At 46.8% G+C, this 23,119-nt stretch overlaps 2 protein-coding genes across 2 annotated transcripts in view; both read right to left on the minus strand.

The window, feature by feature from the left end:
- WBP1L (WW domain binding protein 1 like) overlaps positions 1–17,406 on the minus strand; it is a 49,862-nt gene extending 32,456 nt beyond the window's left edge. Inside the window, exon 1 of the mRNA XM_065746843.1 lies at positions 17,292–17,406. Within this exon, the coding sequence (XP_065602915.1) occupies positions 17,292–17,378 (87 nt within the window). The 5' untranslated portion in view covers positions 17,379–17,406. The remainder of the gene's footprint in view (positions 1–17,291) is intronic.
- Positions 17,407–19,565: 2,159 nt separating this feature from the next.
- SFXN2 (sideroflexin 2) lies at positions 19,566–23,001 on the minus strand. Its single transcript, XM_065747039.1, has 11 exons — positions 22,736–23,001; positions 22,304–22,474; positions 21,820–21,918; positions 21,612–21,687; positions 21,452–21,537; positions 21,063–21,123; positions 20,913–20,979; positions 20,753–20,802; positions 20,628–20,677; positions 20,392–20,439; positions 19,566–20,286 (listed from the first exon to the last, which is right to left on the minus strand). Exons 1-11 carry the CDS (start codon positions 22,894–22,896, stop codon positions 20,187–20,189), a joined length of 969 nt encoding a protein of 322 aa, XP_065603111.1. The 5' UTR covers positions 22,897–23,001; the 3' UTR covers positions 19,566–20,186.
- Positions 23,002–23,119: the final 118 nt, after the last annotated feature.

The raw sequence follows: 23,119 nt of genomic DNA on the forward strand, positions 1-23,119 counted from the left end.
GAGAACACTACAGCCTCCAAAGCAGCTCACTACCACTATTCTTCCATTTGTTTAGTTCAAGCCATTTCACATAATATAGTTGTTTTATAGTGGTATTAGTATTATTAAACACTGCTCAGAATCAGGCCAGTATAAAACTCAAGGTTGCATCATAAACTGGTAGAATCATTCCAAGGACTAGTGTTTAAAAATGTCTGTTCGCAGATTTAGCCAAAGCTGAAAGGCTTCAGTCCTTACTTACATGGTCCTGAATGGTTAAGCTAGTGTTTTGGTTGGGTTTTTTTTTTTTTGTTTTTTGGTTTTTTTTGTTTGTTTGTTTTTTCTGGAAAAGAGATTTTGAAAGAAATGATTCATTAAAAAACAAATCTGAAAAGCATTTGATTCCCACCGGATGCACTTACTGTAAATCAAATTACCTTTCAGGAAACTCAATATGTATATGCTAAATGAAAGCAGAACACCTCTCATGGCTTCACAATCAAAATTTAAAAGGAAAGAAGCTGCAAGCATTAAGGTTTTCATTGCAGTGTTAGCTTAACCAATTATACATCCTGAAAACTTAAAAAAAAAAAATTAAGAAGGAAAGAGTGTTACAATCTGTGAAGTCAATACTTGCGTTAAAAATACTCACGGAAAAATCGAGCTGTTTGCTTTCCAGAAGCCACTATTTGGTCTTTTCTACTTTTACAAATTAGCAGAGGCCTTTCCAGAATTATAAATAAAACACTGAAAGCTCCATGTGACTTTCCCATATGTAGTTTTTCAACAGCCAAGTGATTTCCCCTCTTCCATCCCCACTGTTTGCATACTAAGGCAGCGTTTGCCAAGCTTCAACTCAAGAATTTTAAAGCCAAATTTGTAAAACCAAGAAAATAAAGATTTTGTCAATATACTTTAATCTGAGAGACAATTCATAGGGAAAGGTTACACTCAGGAAAGGAAAAAAGATGTTTTTCCATCCGTCTACAAGAGATGTCACTGCAGCAGTACAGAAGATGTGGGAAATTGTGAGAATGCCAATTTTATCTACTCTGGGCTTTATAGAGCAGTATATTTAGACATCCTACTTCTCCACTTGTTCTGATACACAGAATGCTCTTCAGTCACTGAACAAACAAGCAGACCTAACCCAAAAAGTGGGAGAGCTGGGTTAAGAGCATCTCAGTTTTATCCCTTCCAATAACTGGCAGACAGTGTACAGAAAGGATTTTCCAGTCTGCTGCCTTCCTGCTTGCCCTCATTCCCAACATATATGAACATCCAAATACCCAATAACCAAACAACTCCCATGCTATGTGTCACATCCAGAAAATGTGTGGAGGTTACCTGAAACCAAGTATCCAGCATTCTGAAGCACATTGGGCCACATCTACAAGCAGCAATGTGGTAGGGAATTCTGAGCTGGGAGGATGCAGCAGGCAAGGCTGAAAAGCACGTGCTGGAACAACAGAAAGGATCCTCTCCTGGAGGAGCAGGTAGAAGACAAAGCACAGAACTTCACCTGAACAGACACAGCAGCCCAACAAAGAAGAGAAGGAAGTCACCTGCCACATAACATTAAGACTGCCATATTAAACCATGCCCCAAAGCAGAAGTTTGACACATGTTCTTCTGGGACACCAGAGCCTCTCTTCTCCTGTTTGAGTTGCAGCACAACATTTGTTCCTACTGACCTCACTTTTCTCCTTGGAAGAGAAACACACCCATGGTACTATCTTGATCAATGCAATCTCAAAATGTTCTCCATGGCATGAACAGCTCAAAAAAGTGGAGCAAGACAGTAACTGACAGTACGAGAGCTTGAAATTCTTACGTTTGATGTGATCTACACTGAGTCTTACTATTGTCTAAATACCCTAAATTGTCTAAGATACCAAAACTGGAAAAGCCGTGGCTTCCTACTTCAAGCTTCACTTGCTGTGATCCACATTTTGAGTTGCAAAAGCCTAGCGTGGAGATGTGGACCAACACACTGCATATGCACCAAAGCTGTTTAAACCCAATGAGAGGTGTTCTTTCAAGCAAGAGAAAAGAGGTTCTGACTTTATTCTTTACAGTCTTGTTCAGTCATGCTGGATGCCTACATAACTCTTAAGTTATGGTTATTTCCTGTTGACAAATACGTTCTTCTGCAATCTATTTCATCTGTTTAAAAAAAGACATTTTTTTAACATTAGGCATTTATTTATTTTTTTATAAGGCCTTTTGCAGCCTTTAAATAAAACAGGATCAGGACTCCAAATGACTCATGGTCCATCTTCACATGACAATGAACTTCATTTTTGGCAAAGCTTCACTATTTTCTATTGTTTTCCATCAATAACATTTATGGTATCAGAAGTGGAGGCGGAGTAATTAATATTTGTAGATAACATCTATTATTTTACAGTGCAAAAGATTCAACATGTTTTCTCAAGCCAGTTTGATGTTTGTCATATATGCATCAGAATTCCTACCTAAGTGAAAGATCACAGGTTTCAAAACTGGATATTGCGAGATTTAGAGATTGGTCAATAATGAAGGAGAACAGATACAAAGTTGTAATCCCATTTGTGAAAGTTAGAAGTTATAAGATGACTACCATGTTTTTAGGACCAAACTTCAGAAAATGAGCAGAGCAAAAGGTAACTTTCTTTAATTTATCCCCATTCCAGACAAAGGATGGAAAAAAAAACCCACAATGTTCCTTTTAACTCCTCCACAACAGCAAGGAGACTGAAAGAGTAATTTACCCTAATACGTTTTCGTAAAAGGAGGATTTCATTGTTAGCTATAGTAAACACCAGATTTATATTTTCCCTTGCAACTTGCCAATCTTGTCGTGACTCAGTGTAAAAGAAAAAAAAAAAAAAGGTCTCATTTGCACTTCAGTAGCTCTCCATTTGTAGTCTCCAGCAAAAAAAAAAAAGGATGATAATTTATGATTTCTAGACACGCACCATTTCTGGTTGAATCACAGCAAAAAACTGAAAAATAGTCAGAAACTTGAAAGACGGATGGAAGTTGTTCAGTGATACCCCTTGCATTTAAGCCAGAAACTTAATAGTGCCTTTGTAAAGCAAATCATTATTAAAATCATTATTAAAAGGGCAGAACCTTTAATGCTTCTGAGACACTTGATTGTAACAGAATATTCTAAGAGGGAAACATTACATAACTGATCAGTTGATTCTGAGACAGTCAGGGAAATGGTAGCAACAAGCAGCATCAGGAACGAAAATGAACCACCTCACAACTTCTCCCCGACTGCCAGGACTCTGTATTAACCTAAGAGTGACAGTTCCCCGCTCAATCCTCGCAGAATACAAACATATAAAAACATATTTATAAGACACGCAGAACTGAAAAATCAGTCAAGAAAAGCCACAGTGATAGCTGAAGTCCTGTGGGTAGTTTTAGGGTTTTTCTTAATGTCATTAAATATCTTTTTATTTTATTTTCCCTCAACTTTAAACACTGAGAGAAGCCAGCAGTGATTTCCCACGGGATGGTACACGACACTCCAGTGTGAGGAAGCCAACTCAGATCCTCATTTCTCAACTCAGGAACACAAAAAAGAATACTTGTACCAGCTTTAACATATTTTCACATCTGGAAGTCTCTGCTAACAGATTCTAACCATCAGGACACCAGAATTCATAGCTTCTCTCCTGAATGACTCCAGCTAATGATTCCTAATACACTGCCAATCTGGTCCCTGAAACAAGCCAGAGAGCGTTCAGGAAATTGTTAGGAAAAGGCTGGGAAGCAGGAGGTGGTTGCAAGCAGGTCCCAGCACACAGGTCAGGCCCCTGGCTGCAGGCATTCACAAGGCTCTCTATATCCCAACACATCTAAAAAGAAAAAGGAATCAAACAGGCTACAAGACTGTGGGAGGACACAGGACTGAACTATCTGAAGCTCTCTACACTTTGGAGAATGTACAGTCCTGTGAGTTAGCATAAGTACTACATGTCACCTTAAACTAACGTCTACAGCTCCTGACCAGAAATGTGAAATAAAAGGCAAGATTTAGAAATGAACCGCTGTACAAAGGTTCTGAGACAAATGCTGGAAGAAACAAGGGAAAAACCCACCCAACCATCCATCACTCTTCTGAAGAGCAGCTGCCTGAAAGAACTTGGGAAGCACTTTGTTCAAAAATGTTTCTGACAGCACCCAAAACCTTCTCCCTGCAATTCTAGTATTAAAATATCACTCACGCTCTTCAAAGTCTATTTCTTCCTGTATTGCCTTCAAAAACTCTTGAAATTCAAAAGCCATAGAAAAGCTCACCAATAATGCCACATTTAACTAATGCATTTACTTCTCTGGCCAGTGAGGTCACTTTTCTGCATTGCATCCTATACAGTGAATCACACACTCCTCAAGGAAGATGTTAATTTTATTATTTCTAAAGCACTGACAACCATATACATTTACAACCATAGACAGAAGCCAAATAGAAGTTTTTGCTATAGAAAAATCTGCTTCTAGTGTTTACTTTCCACTTGAATCCATACTTCTGAGCAGCAAGCACTGTCTTTAGTTGAAACAACTATGTATAAATCCGGATGAAAGATGTCAAGAGTACAAAAATATCCATTACCGCTTTGGTTTAGATTTGAACTGGTGACCAAATGACATGACACTTGATAGTTCTTTAACAGTCCTATGATCACAGAGCTTTGCATCAGCAAAAACTTAAATCCTAGGAGACAGTACTTCCTGGGTAGAAAAATGTTGGACAAATGAAATCTTCAGAAATAAAAGTTTCTAGGCTTGTGCAACTCCAAAAAGCAATAAAATTGAAAGACTAGTCACCAGATTCCCATGGGTTTCTGGAAGACCCTTATATTTACATGTATACAAGCACATAACTTTGTGCCAGGAGTCACAATTCACAAAGTTCAGCCTACATTACTAGACGAGGGGTAAACACAGCAAGGCCAAAGAAGCCTCCCTTGTGTCTTTAGAAATGCACCAAAAAATTAAAGACATTTTGGATTGAAATGCACAAACAACTCCACGTTGAGTCAGCAATTAAAAACCAATATCAGCACCATCTGTCCATCAGCTACATCATACCAAATAAGCAGAGCCTGGCATCTAACACCTATCCTACCACAGCCATTCTGGCTCTTGCAATCCACAAACCTTGCATCAATATCCTGGAGCTCAGCCAGTGGATAGGTACAGCTCTTGGTGAGGTGTGCACACACCTCAGCTGATTTCAAAGACATGTTGGTTGAAAGCAGCAATCAAGTTTCCACTTGAGGTGAAGCATCCTGTAATATTTTATTAGGTTGCAAAAATGTCACTGTGGTATACATCTGCTGGAACGGCTGACAGAGCCAAAAGTACAATTAACAACTCCCATCAGAAGAGCACATCCTGTTTCACATTTTTAACGAAGTACTGTATATGCACAGGTGCTCTATTTCATTGGAGAGTCTCCACATAAAGAAATTCCCTAATTAATAGTGGTACTTTTCATCAGGGAGATGGAAGATAACACTCCCTTGAACAGCCACCAGCCCTCCTCCCTTCACATACAACAAGCTGTCACAATAGTGACCATCACCACAAAAAGGCTCTCGAGAAGAAGTACCCATGCGGCTCTCTGCCTGCCTTGGAGATGCAAGCCCTTGCCTTGTATTTGTTTATAAGCTGCAGACATATTTCAGATGCCCTACGCTTGCTCATTCAACCACCCCAGACATACTCATCAAGAACCTCTTGCCATCCATGTGAAGACAGTCACGTTCTCCAGTTCGTACCCAAGGGGCATGCAATTTAGGGCTTGCCAAGGAAAGCTGCTTATCGTTGTTAATTTTAACTATATCATATATATAATTTAAAAAGCTTCAAGAAAAGAAAGAAAAACATAATATAAATTACAAAAACAGATGTGATAAATCTTCCAAAATCATCAAAAACCATCAGGAAAAGCTTTGAAGAGTAAAGAACTTGGTTTCATAAACACACTTCTGATTAACCCTTTTGCAGCTTTAGAAAAGATAAGATCTCTGTTGCTGCTGAGCACATCTGCAAGAGCTTGCCAAGGAAAGCATGAGCAAGCAGCTTCAAAGGCAGAATGACGTACCTATGGCAGTAAACCCTAATCCTCACTGTGGAAACCACGCAACTGAAGTTAGTCATAGAAAATGGGATTAGGAATTCTAAAAGAAAACAAGGGGCCGGAGGAATTAGCAGTCATCCCAAAATCACATTGAAAAACTTGAGCAACTTTTAAACAACAACTGTTCCCAGGGTAGATAAAGAGGGGAGTAAGTCTAACACCTCCCACAGGAAACCTGTAGTGGACAGGGATAAGGACCATCCGGATCAGCTCAAAACCTTTAACGTTGGCCCTGATGGAGGCTTAGAAAGGAGTGAAGGTGCCAGCAAACACCCCAGCTGTCACCTCCAGAAATCCAAGGGCACGATCTCTAGCAAATGGGCTTTATGATTTTCCTACATAAAAATGGCAAGGATCAAAGCAAAATGTGCTTTGGAGATCAGAGCAGGGCTGAGGTGGAGTCCTAGGAAACTATCTGTGAAGCCCAGCACTCCTCTTTCCATGCTTCCTAAGAATGTGGCAACTGCTCAAGTGACCAGTTTCGTGAGCGTCACCCAAAGCTCATGGCAGTAATGCAGAAGTCAGGACTTCTTGGAGAGAATTGAGGCAGTTCTCCAAGCAGACACTGTTAACGTGACTTCCAGCAGCTCCTCGTGTTTCTGGCACTGTAACTTCTCAGATGACAGCACTGCCTACTTTCCAAAGACCAAACCAAATCCAGATCACAAGTTTACACAGCCCATGTGAAATTCTGGTTTGAACAATGTTTTCATTTTAGGAGAAACAGATTTTCTAACTCAAGACAATCTTTGGAGAAAAAAAGTCCACAATTAGGGTCAGGATGCCTAGAGAAATCCTGAAACAGTTTGTTTGAAGGAGTTTCTCTGGCCCCCTAATTGCCAGAGAACTTCATTAGTAAGTACCAAGCACTCACTTCTGATCCTTTCAGTAGATAAAATTAAGACAACACAAAGACTCACATCAGGAATACGAAGGCAGTGGAAGGAACAAAGACAAGCAGGAGAGAAAAGAATACTGTGAGAAAATAAAGGGGAAAAAAAGAAAAAGAAAATAGGCAGACTGTCACAACCTTAGTATTGATGAAATTTGCTCCTGGATGGTATGGAAGGTGACTATAAGGTACTAACCAACACTCTGATAACAGATAGTATGTTCTCCTTTTGATCACCCTCTGGTGTCACTGGAGACCCACTGGGAATTGTAGAGGTATCAAGTCTTTGAGAGATGAGTATCTAACCTAGCAAACAGACCATGAATGAAAGGAGAAGCAAGTTTCCACCCCTCCTTCCAGAACTATCACTTGCATTTAATCAAGTCAGGGTAATCAGATTTCAGTGAGCTTCCTCCACTTTCTGCCCAGACATCAGGTTTTAGGTTCTTCTTTTCTTTTAGAAAAGCCTTGCCAGCTTTGGTGAGATCCAAAATGAAAAGGAAATGGGAAGACATGTGGTACCACCACTTAAGAGCAATTCCTCACACTAAGCAGAATGTCCAAACTCTCTACAAGAGCCAAGCAGCTGCTTTATTTTTCATTTAGCACTGACATCACCTTGCAAGCTTACTCTTCTTTTCAGCCTTACAGACTTCAGGCTCATCCCAAGGAATAATGACCTTGCAGCAATGAGAAACCATACAGTAAGACCAGGTAGTTCCCAAAGCCAAGGTTGTGGCAACTCGGAGCAAGGTACGTGAGTCAAGAGGACTGGGAACTGTTTATACGGAGTCTCTGCAGCAAAAGGGCAAAGACACCTGAGGGCCACCCCATACAGTCCCTCCAAATCTGCAAAGTAACCAGATCTGCTCAGGGACCCAGAGACACAGCCTAAAGGTTCTGCTTCCAGCAGAAGCAGGATCCTGAGCACGGACTCCTTGCTATACTTGGTCAAAAAATTAAAAGCAAGGGAAGCCAGAGCATTTCACACTCGGCTCAGCCTCTCAGAACATGAAAGCAAAGAGGGGATTTTTTGTTTAAGTACATGCTTAGAAGTTCAGAAAAAAAAATCCCCTTAGCTTCCCTTCTGTGTTTAGGCAGACTTTTTCTGTATTGCCAGTGTTGTGAAATAGAAGACAGAAGAAAACAAATCTGCTTTGCCTACACAGGGAAAAAAAAAAGCCACAAAAGCTCATATAAATATATGCATGTCCCTAAAAACAGATGCACCTATCAAAGCACTGTTGCAAGTTTTTTCAAGTTGAGAGCCTAACAACTCCCTGTACTCACTGTTAAGAGCAATTTTACTCAAAGAGTAAGGTTTAAATCAAGACAAAGTAATGCAAGAACTTGGTTTTACTTGGCTTGCAAGAAGCCTGATTTGCAAATGCTACCCATGGCCAGCTACTGAAGACACAGGCTGACAGAGCCCAGAAGGCACTGCAGTGAGTGTCTTAAGTGGAGGCACCCTACACCCACCAACATTCCTGCTGAATGAATGTGAAATCTGCAAGAATTGCTTTTATTTATCTTACTAGAAGCGTTTCTTGGAAGGGCTGGAAAAAATTTATTTCAGATGAATTTTTCAGCTGAGAACAAAGTTGTATTTATTATAATTATGCACTCTCCACTGTGGCCTGCCTCACTGAGAAAGAACATTAAATTCAGCTGCACACGAACTCACGAAAGTGACCTTTTGAATGAAAATGCTGCAACCAGAGACTTGTAGAGCATTCTCCTTAAATAATACCCCACTGTTTGCAGCTTGAGATCAGTGCTCTGACCACTGATTTCAGATGCTACTTACACAGGCACAAGCCCATGTGAGGTCAGCCTGCTGAGAGCAAGTCACGCTTGCTGCAGACTGCAACATGAAGAACTGGACTTGGGAAACTATTCAGTCTCCAGTCCAATTTGTTTTGATGAACATTTATTAACCATCATGTGTCAGGATAACCTTGGGAGGCACTCTGAAGAGGTTTCTTCTGTAGGACACACACTAATTTGAATAAGAGGCTCAAAGGTGTTATTGGTACATACTCACTTAATGAGAGAAACAAATGCATGGAGGAACACCCACCACCAGACAGAATTGCTTGCTATTTTCAGAAGGACTTGAGGGCTATCTGAAAAGCTGCTGGATGGAAAGCCCAAGCACATGGAGATGAAGGCGTGCTGGCCCTAAAGAACCAGGCAATCAAACCAGCAAGTTAATTTCACCATCTGAATTAAAGGTGCAATGTGAAAAGGCAGGAGATGCAAGGCATCTTCTTGTTTGGAAACGGAGGGTGTCTCTTTGGTGTGCAAATATATAATGTCTTCCTCACCCTCCTCAAACACATCAGATCATCTTACTCTTCAAAGAAAGGTTGGTTATTATAAAGGGATCCCATCCTCTAAGAACTTAAAACAGATGTCTGAGCCTTCCCAGCAGCTGGGTTGCTGGGCAGTTGAACTCCCTGGTGCCAAAGAAAGCAAGACAAGCCTGCATGCTGACGTCCACGTCTCAGGGGCACTTGGAAGCCATACTGCCTGCATGGCTAATACCACCCCCATGCAATAGGACCTGCTGGCAGCATGCTCCCAGCTGCTCACCCCCCTCCACTCTCCAAGGTATGCACACCAGTGGTTCACGGCCATCCAAAGGTTTTTGCTTTGTGGTTCACATGTCTAGAAAACAGACTCCCCTGTTCTAAGCACTGAGGATTTTTCAAGCCAAAATGCAGCTATCAAAACAGACTGTGCTGCCAGTTTGGGTTCTGTGCTCACTTTGCAGATCCTGTGTTAGCATTGCAGAGCTCTGGTTTCACAGCCCCGCTCACTCAACCTGCTGGTTGAGTCCCAGCCTGTAGCTCTGCCTGCTGCTGTCTCTAAGGGGAAGGCAGTACGTGAAACTCAGTTTCCTGACTGCAGAACCAATTAACCAAGAGCTGCAAAGGAGGAAAAGCTTTCACTCGGGGTATTTGTTCTCTGTGCAGCAAACACAGCACATGCCATGCAAGGGGATGTATTGTCGTATGTTGATGATTTACAGCAATGCCTTCCAGACAAACAGAAGAACAGCTCCCACCTGAACACAGCAGAAGCCAAGAATCATAAAACCGTGTCTCAGTGATTAGGTAAAAATTGACCACAGCACTGGAGGCCATTGAAATCCTCTAGACCGAAACCTTGCAGAAGAAAATAAGGAGCTTTTTGGTTAACAATTAATAACTGAAATGAGACCTAAAGGCTTTCTTCTAGACCTCCAGCTGAAGAGGGAAATTACATAGCATTTAGGTGCCAGGTGCCACACAACCTCCTCATATTCTGACCCACACAAAAACCCCACAGCTCACAGTGCACCCACCCACAGTGACACTGAGATGAGAAATGTGAAATTGTTTGCTTAGTATCACGCGGATCAGAGCTGAAAAGCTCTTGCAAAAAGCAGCAGTGTCCTAAAGGAAGGACCCAGAAGCACAAAGTGACTTCTAAAAAAAAATCGTGATTTTTGATAATATTTTTAAATTCACCATAGAAAAAAGAAAAAAACAACTCCTCTCCAAAACTAAAAAAATTGTTTTCTTTTTTTCTCCATAGCACTCCTTCTCATCAAAAGCTCTCAACTTCAATTCAAAATGCTTGCTTTTGGGGCAGGGAAAAAGCTGACACAGAAGCAGTGTCAGACCTGCAATTAACAAGTTAATGGTTTGAACTGGGTAAAAGCCATATTTTTAAAGTCTATTCCTTTAATGAAAGACATTAGTTAAAAGCATAAACAGGTTTTACCTTGCACCCTGTCCTGCAGGGAAGGAAAGTGCCTTCAGAAGAGCTGTTGGCAGACAGTGCCTGTGCGAGAAAAGAGCTGGTGATAAGAAGAGCTCTCACAGCAAGGACACGCATAAACAAAATTTAGGGCCATTCATTTCAGTCTGACCCAACTGGTAAGATGCCACAAGAACTTAAAAAGTTTCCTACGAAAAGCAGTGGAATGACAAGGAGAGTAATTCCAGGCTTTCCTGAATTCATCTTCTGATGAAAGGATGGTCCTTGGGCTTTGCAGGCAAGGGACAGTCCTGGGGGCACAAAACTGGTTTGCAGAGCCTAACTGCTCTGCGATCGCACTGGTAAGGCCTGGGAAGGACAAAGATATAAGGACAAAGCATCGCAGCAAGAAATGGTGTAAAATAAACCACAAACATGTGAGGGAAATTTAATAACTACATGACAGAAAAGATTCCTAATGGATGCTACTTTTCCCTATAAAAACAGGAGGTGAACAAAGGGACAGAACAAACAATACTGACAGAAAAAGGAGAAATAAATTAAGGGAACACTTATTTTTGCCACTGCAATTTCAGACAGGCTTTGTCTGAGTCCTAGTGCTAAGTGTCAGTAAACAGGGACAATCAGCAGTGACAGATGTCTGCAAGCCTGCTTTATCAGATCGCAGGAGGCTAAAGAGCTGAAGGAAAGCTGTTGGTGAAGTTTGTTTCTCCTGAACAGGCAGAAGTCAAAATGACAAGGTAATTCGAAAACAACACAATGCATCCCAAAGCCTCCTCCTCCTCTTCAGTATTCGCTGCTTGAAAAGCGGTCTGCAGCCTAACAAAGGAGACAACCAGCAACAAAGGAGGAATTCATCATGCAGGAGACCCAGACATGGCTCACGACCTTCACATACATTCAGGTAGCTGTTCTAAATGCTTTCGAAGCACAGAGCTTCCGACCCTATCTGAAGAAGAGACTTTTCTCCCTGCAAGAAGGGCTGAGGGGAGCGCTTAATGTAACTTTCCCTGTGGTTTAAAGCAATTAATGTGCAGGACACAATGAAGTCAGGCCAATAGCACAGCCTTGAAGACGGGCTGCATTCTTAAAAGGTTTTTCCCAGCCTTTGCCACTCTCTGTACAATGCCCACCACCTCCTCCAGGCCCCAGGGAGGGTTTAATCCTCCCATTCCTCACTGGTTAGCTCAGCCAGCTGGGATTGATGTGCTCAAAGATAGTGCCACAGAGCTGCCATAAAGGCTGATGGAGGCAATGTAAGAGTCTGATCTGAAGGATGAAACATGCAGCTCTCATGCTGGCCATCACCCACCACCAGGGACTTAGAGCAGATTCCACAAAAGGGATAAGTTGCCAACCACCCAACTACTGATGCAGCATTAACAAATGAAAACTTAATTCGGAACGTCAGGACACGAGAGGAAAGTGTCAATCAGTTCTGCTCATTAAAAACCCTCTGCAATGCCTGTGGGCATACCATTCATGTTTAAGTTTAGCCATTTCCAACAGGTGATGCTCAACACCTTTAGCATAGGGAAAGCAAGACAGCAGTGAGATTCCTGCTGAAACCACCACTTCATCACCATCTCTGCAGCTCATCAGCCTTTCCCACTTCCGTCTGCTGTTCAGCCAGCAGAAGACAATTTAAAACTGAAGTAGTTCTGTAACCACTGGAGCTCTAAAAGCTGTCCTCCTATCAGTTTGCTCCATGAGGCTAACTGACATTGCAGGCCAGCAAACTGAGCTCTACGTGAAGCTTTTCCCAAAGCTTGGGTGTGCATCAGTCTGTTGGTCAGCAATTCACAGATTTCCCAGTGCTCATTAAGCTAGCAAGGTCTGCGTGGATGGGGCTCTGACCACATTACAGAGCTGTAGAAGTTCATTGCAGGAGTAGGACCAGATGGCCTTTAAGGGTCCCAACTCAAAAGATTTTATGATAAAAACCACATCAACACTACAAGTAATGAACTTCCACCTCATAGTAATGCAAAAGAATGAAGAGGAAAGAAGGGAGAATTTCTTCAAGCAAAAGCTTTCCTCAGCTTGTCCTAAGGATTGTGCACATCATCCTGAGGCCATGAACACCCATAAAGGGTTCACATGTTCTTCCCCAAACCAACACCCTGTGGCTTGTACACACTGGTTACAGCTCACTGTACCCACCCATCTCTCTGCAGCCCATTAACATCAAGAGGTTGGCAGCACATTAAATGGCAAAAGCTTCATGAAATCAACAAGAGGTTCCATGCTGTGTTCTTGCTTTCCTTCAGCTTAGAAGCACAGAGCAAAGCTTGGCCAGCGGGTTGTCTACAACACGCAACTAGCACTTTGCCCGTTTTTGAACAATTGCCTTTCCATGATAGTCTGTCTCCAGCCTGGACTCAAGGACTGCTTTTGAGATGTCCCTGCCACACTGGGTCCTCTGGGATTCATGAACCCACTAAAACGAGTCACAGGAACACCTCCAAACCTGCATGCTGCCAGGAGACACAACAAACAGCCACCTGCAGCTCTGCGTTACAAGCACTCCAGGATACGTCTGGCAAGGACAGATCTGCACACAATGATTGCACACTCCGCCATGACCAGAGGGCACAGCACAGACACCGTGAGATGAGGGATGATGCCAGAAGATCAGCCCATCACTTTTGGACTAAACAAAACGCCCTGCTCTCGCCTAGGGCACACAGGACACTTTTGGGCCAGGCCCCCCATCTGCTGTACAGCTGCAGAGATGCAAGGAGAAGTTCTTACAGCACTGTGTGCAATCATGAGGGCAGCTCACAAATGGAAGAATGTTAATCAGTGAGGAAGCATGCTATCCAGATGAGACACTGGAGCGCACGGTGGTATGAGCAGTCCTTAATTCAATCTGCACGGTTATTTAGTGGCTCTGCTCTGAGCAAGCACAGGCCGTACTTTGATCTCTGCTGCCTCCTGCCAAAACTGGGGAGATCAGCAAGCCAAAAAGCAAGAGTCACAAAGATATTTCGGAAGGCAACATACAGCCCTAGGGTTGTTTAAGCAGCTCTCCTCCTGAAAGACCCATAGTGTTTCAGGAGGCATCAAAGTGCTATGACAACTAATTACCTATACATTAACCAAAAAGGCTGGTGTATATTTTGAGATGGGTCTCTCTTAGATGTGGATAACTGAAGCTTTGCTGCGCATACAATACCTGCTCTCAAAGGGTCTGAAGTGCAAGCAACTCTGGACTAAGCATGCAAACTTCTTATTGGTGTGATCAGAGCTGTGGTCACAGCCAGCACAGCTCTGAGCACAAACACTGTGCTAAGGGGTGGGTGCCAGATGCATCAAGTCATGCCAGGCCTGTCCTGAACGCAAGGCTCCTCTCTGTCACCGAGATGAATCATCCCTCAAGTCACAGCATTTGAAGAACTCTTCAATTTGGAATGAAATGGGCCTTTAAGGAGATGGTGCTTGTCAGATTTTGGCTCAAAACCATCTTATTAGACAAAGACATTCCTCAGGCTTGCCACATAGTTAACATTCACTTAAATCTCTTGTTTCTAAAGAAAACAACAGTTGAGAAAACGATGTGATAATTAAACTGCTTGCACTGGGAAGCAGATGGACAGTTAAAGCAGTCAAATAACCTTTAGTCTGCCCTGTAGGGATGGACTGCAATAGAATCTGCAGCAGAATAATGATTGATGCTCAAAGTTTACCATTACAAATTTGGTCAAACTTGTTTTAAAAGACATTCATTTTAAAAGACATCCTAATCCATTTCTTACTTCCCCACTTCTCTCTCCCTCAAACCATGAGGACAGCGCACAGCTAATGCTACACAAGTACAGCCATAACTGGGCACGGCCAGGTTTCTTTTTCCTGTGATGTTCACCCTGATCTTATTTTTGTTACACAACTGCAACATATCTTCTCTTAATTTGCAGATAAACGTTCGAACTCCTGTTAAGTAGCTTTGTGCTCTATTGTAAGCACACATGCAATGAACAGTCATTGGGAAAGGTAAAGAACTTGGACTGGAGATTGGCTTGTGCTAGTTATCTTCATTCTCCTCCAGCTGCCACCCAAAACAAGACTTCATTAAAAGAAAGGCCTTCTAAGATCCTCAGCAGCCTGGACTTATTTTAACCTGAAAAATCAGACCCTCCTGCAAAGTACAGCGTGTTCTGAGCAATGTTTGCTCAGTGTGGCTGGGCAGCACAGCTCCACCTCCTGAATTATTTAGAGGACACATTTCCTGCAGCACCTCCCAGCCTCAGACCTCCAGCTCTGCGAGAAAGTATTCAGAGAAGCACATGCCCTGAACAAGCCCTCCCCAGCAGCAGAAGCAAGCAGGACATTGCAGCTGACTGAGACGGAGATGGCAGCAGGCAGCAGACACCATGGGCAGAGAGGGCAGCCATGGTGTGGAGAGACCAAGAACTGAATGCTGTTAGAGGTTTAACTAAAACCATAGGAACCCTTGGTGCAGAGATCTTCCCAGGCCAGCACTCTTTCTTCTACAAGCCCATCACCTTCAAGGAAATCATACTCTAAGGCAACATGAAAGCAGACAAAGTTTAGTTACATTCTCATTTTCCAGATCACACATTATTCAAAAATTATATATATATCTACCCCACATTACTCAAAAACGACAGTTTTTGAGTGGGTTGCTGTCAATCTGTAGCATGCTGTGAGATAATACCAGCTCTTTGACAGACAGTCTACATGAAGATCTAAAATAAACCACATGAGTTTTATATAGACAAACTATGAAAAGAAAACGAGTAAGAGACACATCCACATCTAAGCACTCTAAAGAAAACATGGGCTGCCAAAGCTCTGCTCTCCCACCATTACATACTGTACCACCCAAGACTTACTATTTTAGGACTATTTCTGGTGGGCTGATTGGAGAGGGTATCTACAAGTCAGGCACGCAACTATCCCACATGCAGGTCTGCGTATGAATGCTCTGACACCCTTCTTCTTTATCCCTTCCTCCTTTTCTACTTCCTATTGCCTTCCTCTACCTGTTCCTTGAGCTGTACAGGGAGTGTCCTTCACAACCTTCAAAGCAGGTATAGTGTTTTTATTAGCATTTATAGGGCTTTGCAGCTTTCGTCTAGACAGTCCTAGCACCTGGCCACAACACCCTGTGCCTATATACACTTAGTTTGCGTATGTTGGAGTGGAGCAAGCACCAGGACTTCCACCAGGTCGAGGCAGTTGACACAAGGAAGGTTCAGCACAACCTTGCAGCTGGTTCCCTACTGCAGCAAAGGCCAAACCACAGCAAGAAAATTTGAGGTGCCACTACTGATTTGATGGTTGGACTAGATGATCTTAGAGATCATTTCCAACCTCAACGATTCTACGATTCTAATTACAAACTTTAAGTCCATCTGGTACTCTCAGTGACCTGAAGAAAGGAGATTTAAAACATCTGTAGTCAAACTCCTCACCTCTGCTTGCTTCAGAAGTCAGGAAGTTTTCCAGTGGACGCCCTACCCAGAAAGGACACTCCACACCAGTGTCCCAGTGAAACTATGCACTATGTAACAACAACACCTGCAGTCTGTGGGCACAGATCAGCATCCGTGAAGATTTAGACCTTCAATAAATTCCTTCACATAATCCATGAAGGTTTAGATCTTCAACAGATACAAAATGCAGTTCCTGCCTCCTAAGCAGACCATCAAATCTGAAGGCATCCTGCTCAATTTATGTTCTACAGAGGATGAAAAAGACATGACTCCATGAACAACAGGTTCCAGGTCGTACATGGGACACTTGGCCCAGCACAGTTGTCTATGGATTCCGCATAGGGCAGTCTAAGAACACTGCTGAAGAACATCATAGCACAGGCATGATATTGAGTAAAGTGATGGAGGAGAGCAAACAAACTTCTTCAGAACCTTTTGGGCATGAAGACGATGGTCAGAGCATACAAAGACAAGGGCTGGCTCCCCTCACCCGGACTGATACACTCTCCCTCCTTCCTTCCCATGATGAACACGGTTTTGTGGGCATGGTGGTGACAGGTTGATGTGTTGGACTAGATGACCTCAGAGCTCTTTTCCAACCTTACTAACTCCATGTTTCCCCGACGCAGAAGGCTCACCCCACACTTCCTGCGCAACAGCAACCTCCTTTGCCCGGGCAAGCCCCGCTCCCTGGGCCAGCCACCCCCTGCCCTGTCACCTCCCCCGGTGCCACCAGCACCTGCCAGCGCCCCAAGCCTGTACCCTGCCCAGGGCCACCATTCTCCTCGAGTGGCGGTCCCCCTGCACGCCGTCCTGCAGCCCGCAGCAGCCCTGTCCCTATGCCGCTCCTCCAGCCTCAGCACGCTCCCAAATCCCGCTCCCTGCACCCCCAGCTCAATTTCAGTGCCAAACCTCGGCAGCCCCACAGACCCTGCCCCCAGCCTACAATTCGCCTGCTGACAACCCTCGCCTCTCGCAGCCAGCTGTCTCCCAGGACCCCCGAGCACACACTGAACCCCCCGACCGGCGCCCCCCCCGTTCTGCCTCCTACCTGGACGGGCTCCACGCTGGCGGGCAGCCCCTCGGGCAGCGCCTGAAACAACATCAGGGCCATGGCGGCACGGAACCTCCTCGCCATCCCCCCCACCCCCCGCTCCCCGCCTCCCCGGCCCGACTGCGGCCCGGGACGGGAGCCGAGGGGGCACCCCGCACCTCGTCCCGCCCTATCCCGGCGCTGATTGGGCAGACCGCGCGCCACTTGGACTGCTATTGGTTCAGCACGCCATCGTTCAAGGCGGAACGGAGAGGGGCGGATTCTGCTCGCTGGGAGCTGCCATCTTGAGTGTGGCGCGGCGGAGAAGGGGTCCGGGGTGGGGTAACGGCCGCCATGTTGTGAGTGGCGGAACTAGCTGGAAGAGGGGTGTGGGCGCTGCCCCTTGTGCCCGTGCCCCGACGTGGCGTGCGGCATTTGCCTCGGGACTGTCTGTTCGTCTCTGACTGCACTGGGGAGAACTGCTGGCCGCGTCTTGTGGTGGCTTTAAACCTTGCTCAGCCTCTGCAGTGCACAACAGAGAGCCCCAAACCCAAGCAGCCCACCCAGGTCTGGCGGTTCAGCGGGAATCGTGTGTAGGGAGAGGGCTAAAACGGCTGCAGCAGCAGCAGGCATGCACTGCTGCTGATGTCAGCAACACTGCTAGCCCCATGCCAGGCCCTGCGGATGGGGCAGCAGGCTGCCGAGACACTTCTTCCCACCGTGATGCCAGAACCACAGGGAGGCTGCAGCGGTGCCCCCAGCCCTGCATCCAGCTGTACACAAATGTGATGCTTGGGTCTCACCCAGCCAGGGCTGGGGGATGGCCTTCATCCTCCAAAATCCAGCAGCTGGGGCAGCTACATTGGGAGAAGAGTAGAGGTGTGTGGAAGGGATGTCCCGCCACGGACATGTCCCAGCACAGCCAACACCTGCCTGGACTTGTCCTGGGTGCAGGTGGCAGAGCTCGGGGATCACTCACAGCTCGTGGGCAGCATGCAGGCTTTGTGCCGATTGTGGAGTGCCAGGCAGCCCCCACGGGGGATTGGCATGATGATGCTTGTGAGATGCTCTGATAACGTGCTCAGAAAAGAAAAATAATCAACTCAGCAGCTTATCTCCTGCCCTTAGGATTTTTCAATCAGAGCGATACTTGGGGCACACCTAACCCTGCACCCCTGTGAGCGTGGGCTGGCAGCAGTTAACCCATTGGGCACACACCCTGCATGCTTAACCTGGGTTAAGCACCTCCAGCAGCACTTGGGCGAGGAACTGGGGCTGCTCATCATTCATTGAAAGAAATTTTGGACTTCTGTGACTCACCAGCCCTGCTGCAGCCCAACAGAACATCTTTGGTCTGGTATTTATTGAACGGAGGTTGTAAACATGCCGCTGCACTAATGTTTCAGCCATGCAGAGCTTCGCCCCTTTTCCCATCCAGCCCTGAAATTAGAAGTAGGAAGGAGGCAAAAGCCAGAGCATGGGACAAGCCCAGATTGGGAGTGACTCATTACTGGAGTGTAATTAACACCCGCAGCTCTTCACAAATAAGGCTGAGTCCAGCACCGACTCCTGGCAGCAAGGTTTCCTTCCTATTGCAGCAGTGGGATGCAGAGCTGGGCTGGACAGAATCTGGCAGCACAGGCTGCGTTGTCTGCAACCACCTGCCAGCACTCCGCAACACTCTGGAGCTGTGAGTGGCAGAGATGGCACAAATCCTCCTGTGGAGGCTCCTGCTGCAGCTTAGAAACCTTGAAACCCTGCTGTGCTGCTGTCAGTCAGCATCAACCTGTGCAGGTCTGAAGAGGGAATCCATTGCTTTGAGCTTGTCGGTTTCTGGCTCAAGGACAGTGCTGGTCAGCCTCACACTTGTCCTAGCACAGACCAACCCTCTTCTTCTGGCCCAGAGCATTGCATGCACCCTGTCCTGCTGCCCAGGACTAAGGGGAGCAGGCAGGAGATAGCAACAGCTCTCCAGAGCATGCTTGCTGTAGGAGTTTGCATTACAAGCACCACCGTGTTCCCAAGCATGCTGGATGCTCCTTGGACCCAGCTTCATTCCAGGCTGCTTTCCAAACGTGCTCACAGAAATTTGGGGTATAGGACAGGAGCAATCTGAATGTAAGAGTTCAGACAGGAAGCAGTGACTTCTTCCTGTAGCACTCAAACTGAAGATACACGTTTTGCTTCATGTACTTATCCACATACCAGCAAGCAGAGAGCCCAAACCTTTCCTTTTTCCAAGGCAAGCACAATCCATGTGCCACCCTTATCCAGGGAAGCAGACACACAAAGACCAGCCAAAAGCAGAACCCACAGCCATTTTAAAAATCACCATGTTTTATTTGCCAACCCTCATCTCTGACATTTGCAGTGTAGTCTGTTCAGAGCCTGAGTTCACAACTCTACGGCTTCATGACCCTCCCTGCGTGAGGGAAGGCAGAATCAACTGTTCCCCAAGTCCTTGGTCCCACCACCAGGACAGTGAGGAACAAGATGGCAAGGCGATGGCTGGCTGTCATGCTCAGTGGAATGAGCTGATTGCAAAATTCAGAGCTTAAAAACAATTACCTATTTGTCTTTGGGATTGCGACAATTTCAAAGTGAATAAAACCTGAACCTGAGAGCAAGGAAGGCACAGTCCTAGCACTGGTCCCAGCATTTGGGGTGCTCCCCTACAGAGGGGACAGGTCCTTTGCCACACACCACAGGGGCTCCAGCTTTTGAGAGAGCCCCTGCAGCAGTTTAAGGCAGCAGTGTGGTTTGGAATGGGGAGAAATGGGAGATGACTCCAGCTCCACCCCCAGACTGGGTTAATGGGAGGCCACACCATGCCTCCAAGCCCCACACTGGAGGGGCAGGGATGGCAGTGGTGGGGGGCTGGAGGGGTACAACAGCTTCCAGTGTAGCCTTCATTCACAACCCTTTGTTAAAGTAGACGTACGGCACTTTGTCCCCATGCTTGGCCACAATCCTGTCCCGCAGCTCCGGCTCAAGATCAGCCAGCGCAAGAGAGCTGCAGGGAAAGGGAACAGACACTGAGACCACCATCCACCTCTGGGTGCCCATCAGGATGAGCTGCGGGGAGCAAAGGCTCCCATGGGAAACCACAGACACGTACCACCTCTGAGGGAACAGAGCACAGGCTGCCGGCACCATGAACAGCAGGCTGTGAGCAAAGGAGAGGTGTTAGCACTGGGGTTGCACACCCCCAGCTGCGAGGTCCCAGCTCAGGACCCAGTGTAACAGAGCTCGCATTGAAAATAAAGCAGCTTTGCCATCCCCACTGTTTGGGTTCTTTTTCCAGGGTGACTTCAGGCATTCTTTGGAGCCATGCTGGTTTTTTGAGATACTCACAACCCACCACACAGCAGGACCTGCAATGGCGCATGGAGAACCCGGATCCGCTGTAAGGGGAAGAGCAGGGTCAGTCCCCAGCTGATTGTTGGGATCCCACACCCAGAGCAGCAGCAGGGGCTCACCTGCATGAAGGGAAACTTCTCCAGCCGCTCCATGACAATGGGCAGAATGACTGCAGGCAGGGAGAAGAGTGAGGGACCCCACCAGCCCATCAGCACTGGCCATGCTGAGAGCTGCAGGGTTCCAGTGTGGATCTGGCCCCCATCTTCATCCCACACTCACTCATGCCTGGAGCTGCCATAGTGATCCTGGAGACCACAACCTGTGCAATGCCCTTCACCGCTGCTCTCTGTGAGCAAGAGTGGTTGCTCAGCCCTGCTGTTCTCCAAGCATCCCCATTCCCATATCTGCTCTCCCTCCCAGAGCACTCACCCTGGAATGCCCGAGCTCATTGTTGTCCTCGTCGGTCACTGAGACCCCATGGATGATCTCCCTGTATGGATAACAACAGTGGCCCTGGGCTGTGCCACCCCTGGGCTGATACTGCCACCTTCAGGGTGTGGCTGACACAGGGACCCCCATCCCCTGGAACACCCCAAAACTCCTACAGTTCCAACAACCCCCCTGCAGCACCAGGACATCACAGACTCCAAAATGGACATCTTCACCCCAAAACCACCCTCCTGCTTTGTTCAGTGCCAGGCCACCCCACCAGGGCTGGTCCCTCCCAGATGCAGGGTGGTGATCACACAGATCCCATCCCAGCTCCCTCTGTCCTCCCTTGTGGCCAGGGATTATGGGCAGACCCCAGGTGCACTCACTGTTGCCTCATCATTGGAATGTTCACACAGTTGGCAGCAGCAACAGCTGCAAAGGGGACCCAGCGGGCAAGCAAGGGGGGAGCATGCTGCAGGACAGAGGATGGGATCAGCATGGGAACAGGATGCAGCCAGGTGCTGCTGCAGCCCCATCCCCATGTACCTTGGTGTAGAGGTTGAGTCCCACAGCAGTAGCCAGGGCTGTCGTGGTGGCCGTGACATAAGCCACTCCAATTTGCCTGGTGATTTGAAACAGATGCATGGAAAAACAACACAAAACACTGCCTTTGACACAGAGAACCTTTGGTGCCTGAGCATCTTTTTGGGGCAGCCCAAAGGCACCAAGGGTCCCATCCTGGAGGCATACTCACGCTAGAGAGATGGGGGATGCAGCATTGCGGTTGGTGTAGTTGACGATGGCATTGAAGGATTGATTCACCCACTGCCAGAACACCACAGCTGGCACTGTCCTGCAGAGGGAAAGGGTCTGGAGAGTGCCTGGGAGCCATCAGAGAACAGACAAGATGCCCTCTGTACACTTGTCCTGGAGTCTGCTGGGGGAAACTGAGGCACCACATCCTGAGGTCAGGGAATGAGACAGGGGCAGGGCTGGGAAATGAATGTGTTTGAGAGGGTCTCAGTACACAGCTCTGAGAGGTTTGGGATGGGGATCCACTCGGCTATGTGGAGGTAGTCTCTCAGTGACAGGAGCAGCACGAGGGGAGTGAAGTGTCTGGGGGTGACCCACTCTGGGCTTCTAGCAGTGTCTCAGGGACACCAAGGAGGGACACTGATGCCCTTGGAGGAGCCAAGGGCTGTCCAGGCTGTGCCCCAACTCATGTCCCCAGCTCTCACCGGTAGAACTGCAGCATGCAGCCAGTGAGGGCCATTCCACCCGGCACCTGAAAGGACATCCTGCCAATGAGGTTCATCTTCTCACCGCTGTCGGGGTGGAAGGCGGAGTCATACAGCTTCTTGGCGTACAGCAGCTGCTCCCGGCTGCTCCCCGGTGGCACCATCCCGGCCCTGCAAGCCCGGAGCCGCAGGAGCTCAGCCACGATAGCTCAGGGCTCCTAAAACCCCAATAAACATCCACAAAACCACCTCTGACAGATCCTAGAATCTTTTGAATTGGAAGGGACCCTTAAAAGTCATCTAGTCCAACTCCCTTGCAATGAATAGAGACATCTACAGCTGCATCAGGGTGCTCAGATGCTGCACCAGTGCTCGGGCAGGTGACAGGCACACCCCCAGCACTACGGCAGTGCCACCAGCACACACACTCACCTGCAGCCTGCCACCACGGCCTGCGCCCGGTCCAGCTCCCGCTCCGACACCAGCACGGTGCGTGGGTCAGTGATGTTGAGGAAGTGCCGCAGCCGCCCCATGAAAGTGCTCTGGTCCCACCGTGGGGCATCAATGTCAAAGCCGAGGGGTACGGCAGCCATTTCGAGATAGTGCTGCGTCGCTGTGAAGCGTTGCACTCGGTGAACTGCAGCAGGTTTATATTTAACGTCCGGGTTGGACTTTCAGCGGCCCCACGCTCAAGGCACTGCCGCCGCCGGCCTCCAGCAACGCACCTTTGCATAGGGCAGCCCCCAGTGGGGCTGTACCTCACTGCCCTGCAAGCGCTTCTGTCTGGGTCACTGCACTGCACACCCATCCCCGAGG

This window comes from Cyrtonyx montezumae, unplaced genomic scaffold (genome assembly GCF_038088225.1).
Source record: "Cyrtonyx montezumae isolate F1298 unplaced genomic scaffold, pur_monq_1.0 scaffold_4, whole genome shotgun sequence".
NCBI classification, from domain to species: Eukaryota; Metazoa; Chordata; class Aves; order Galliformes; family Odontophoridae; genus Cyrtonyx; species Cyrtonyx montezumae.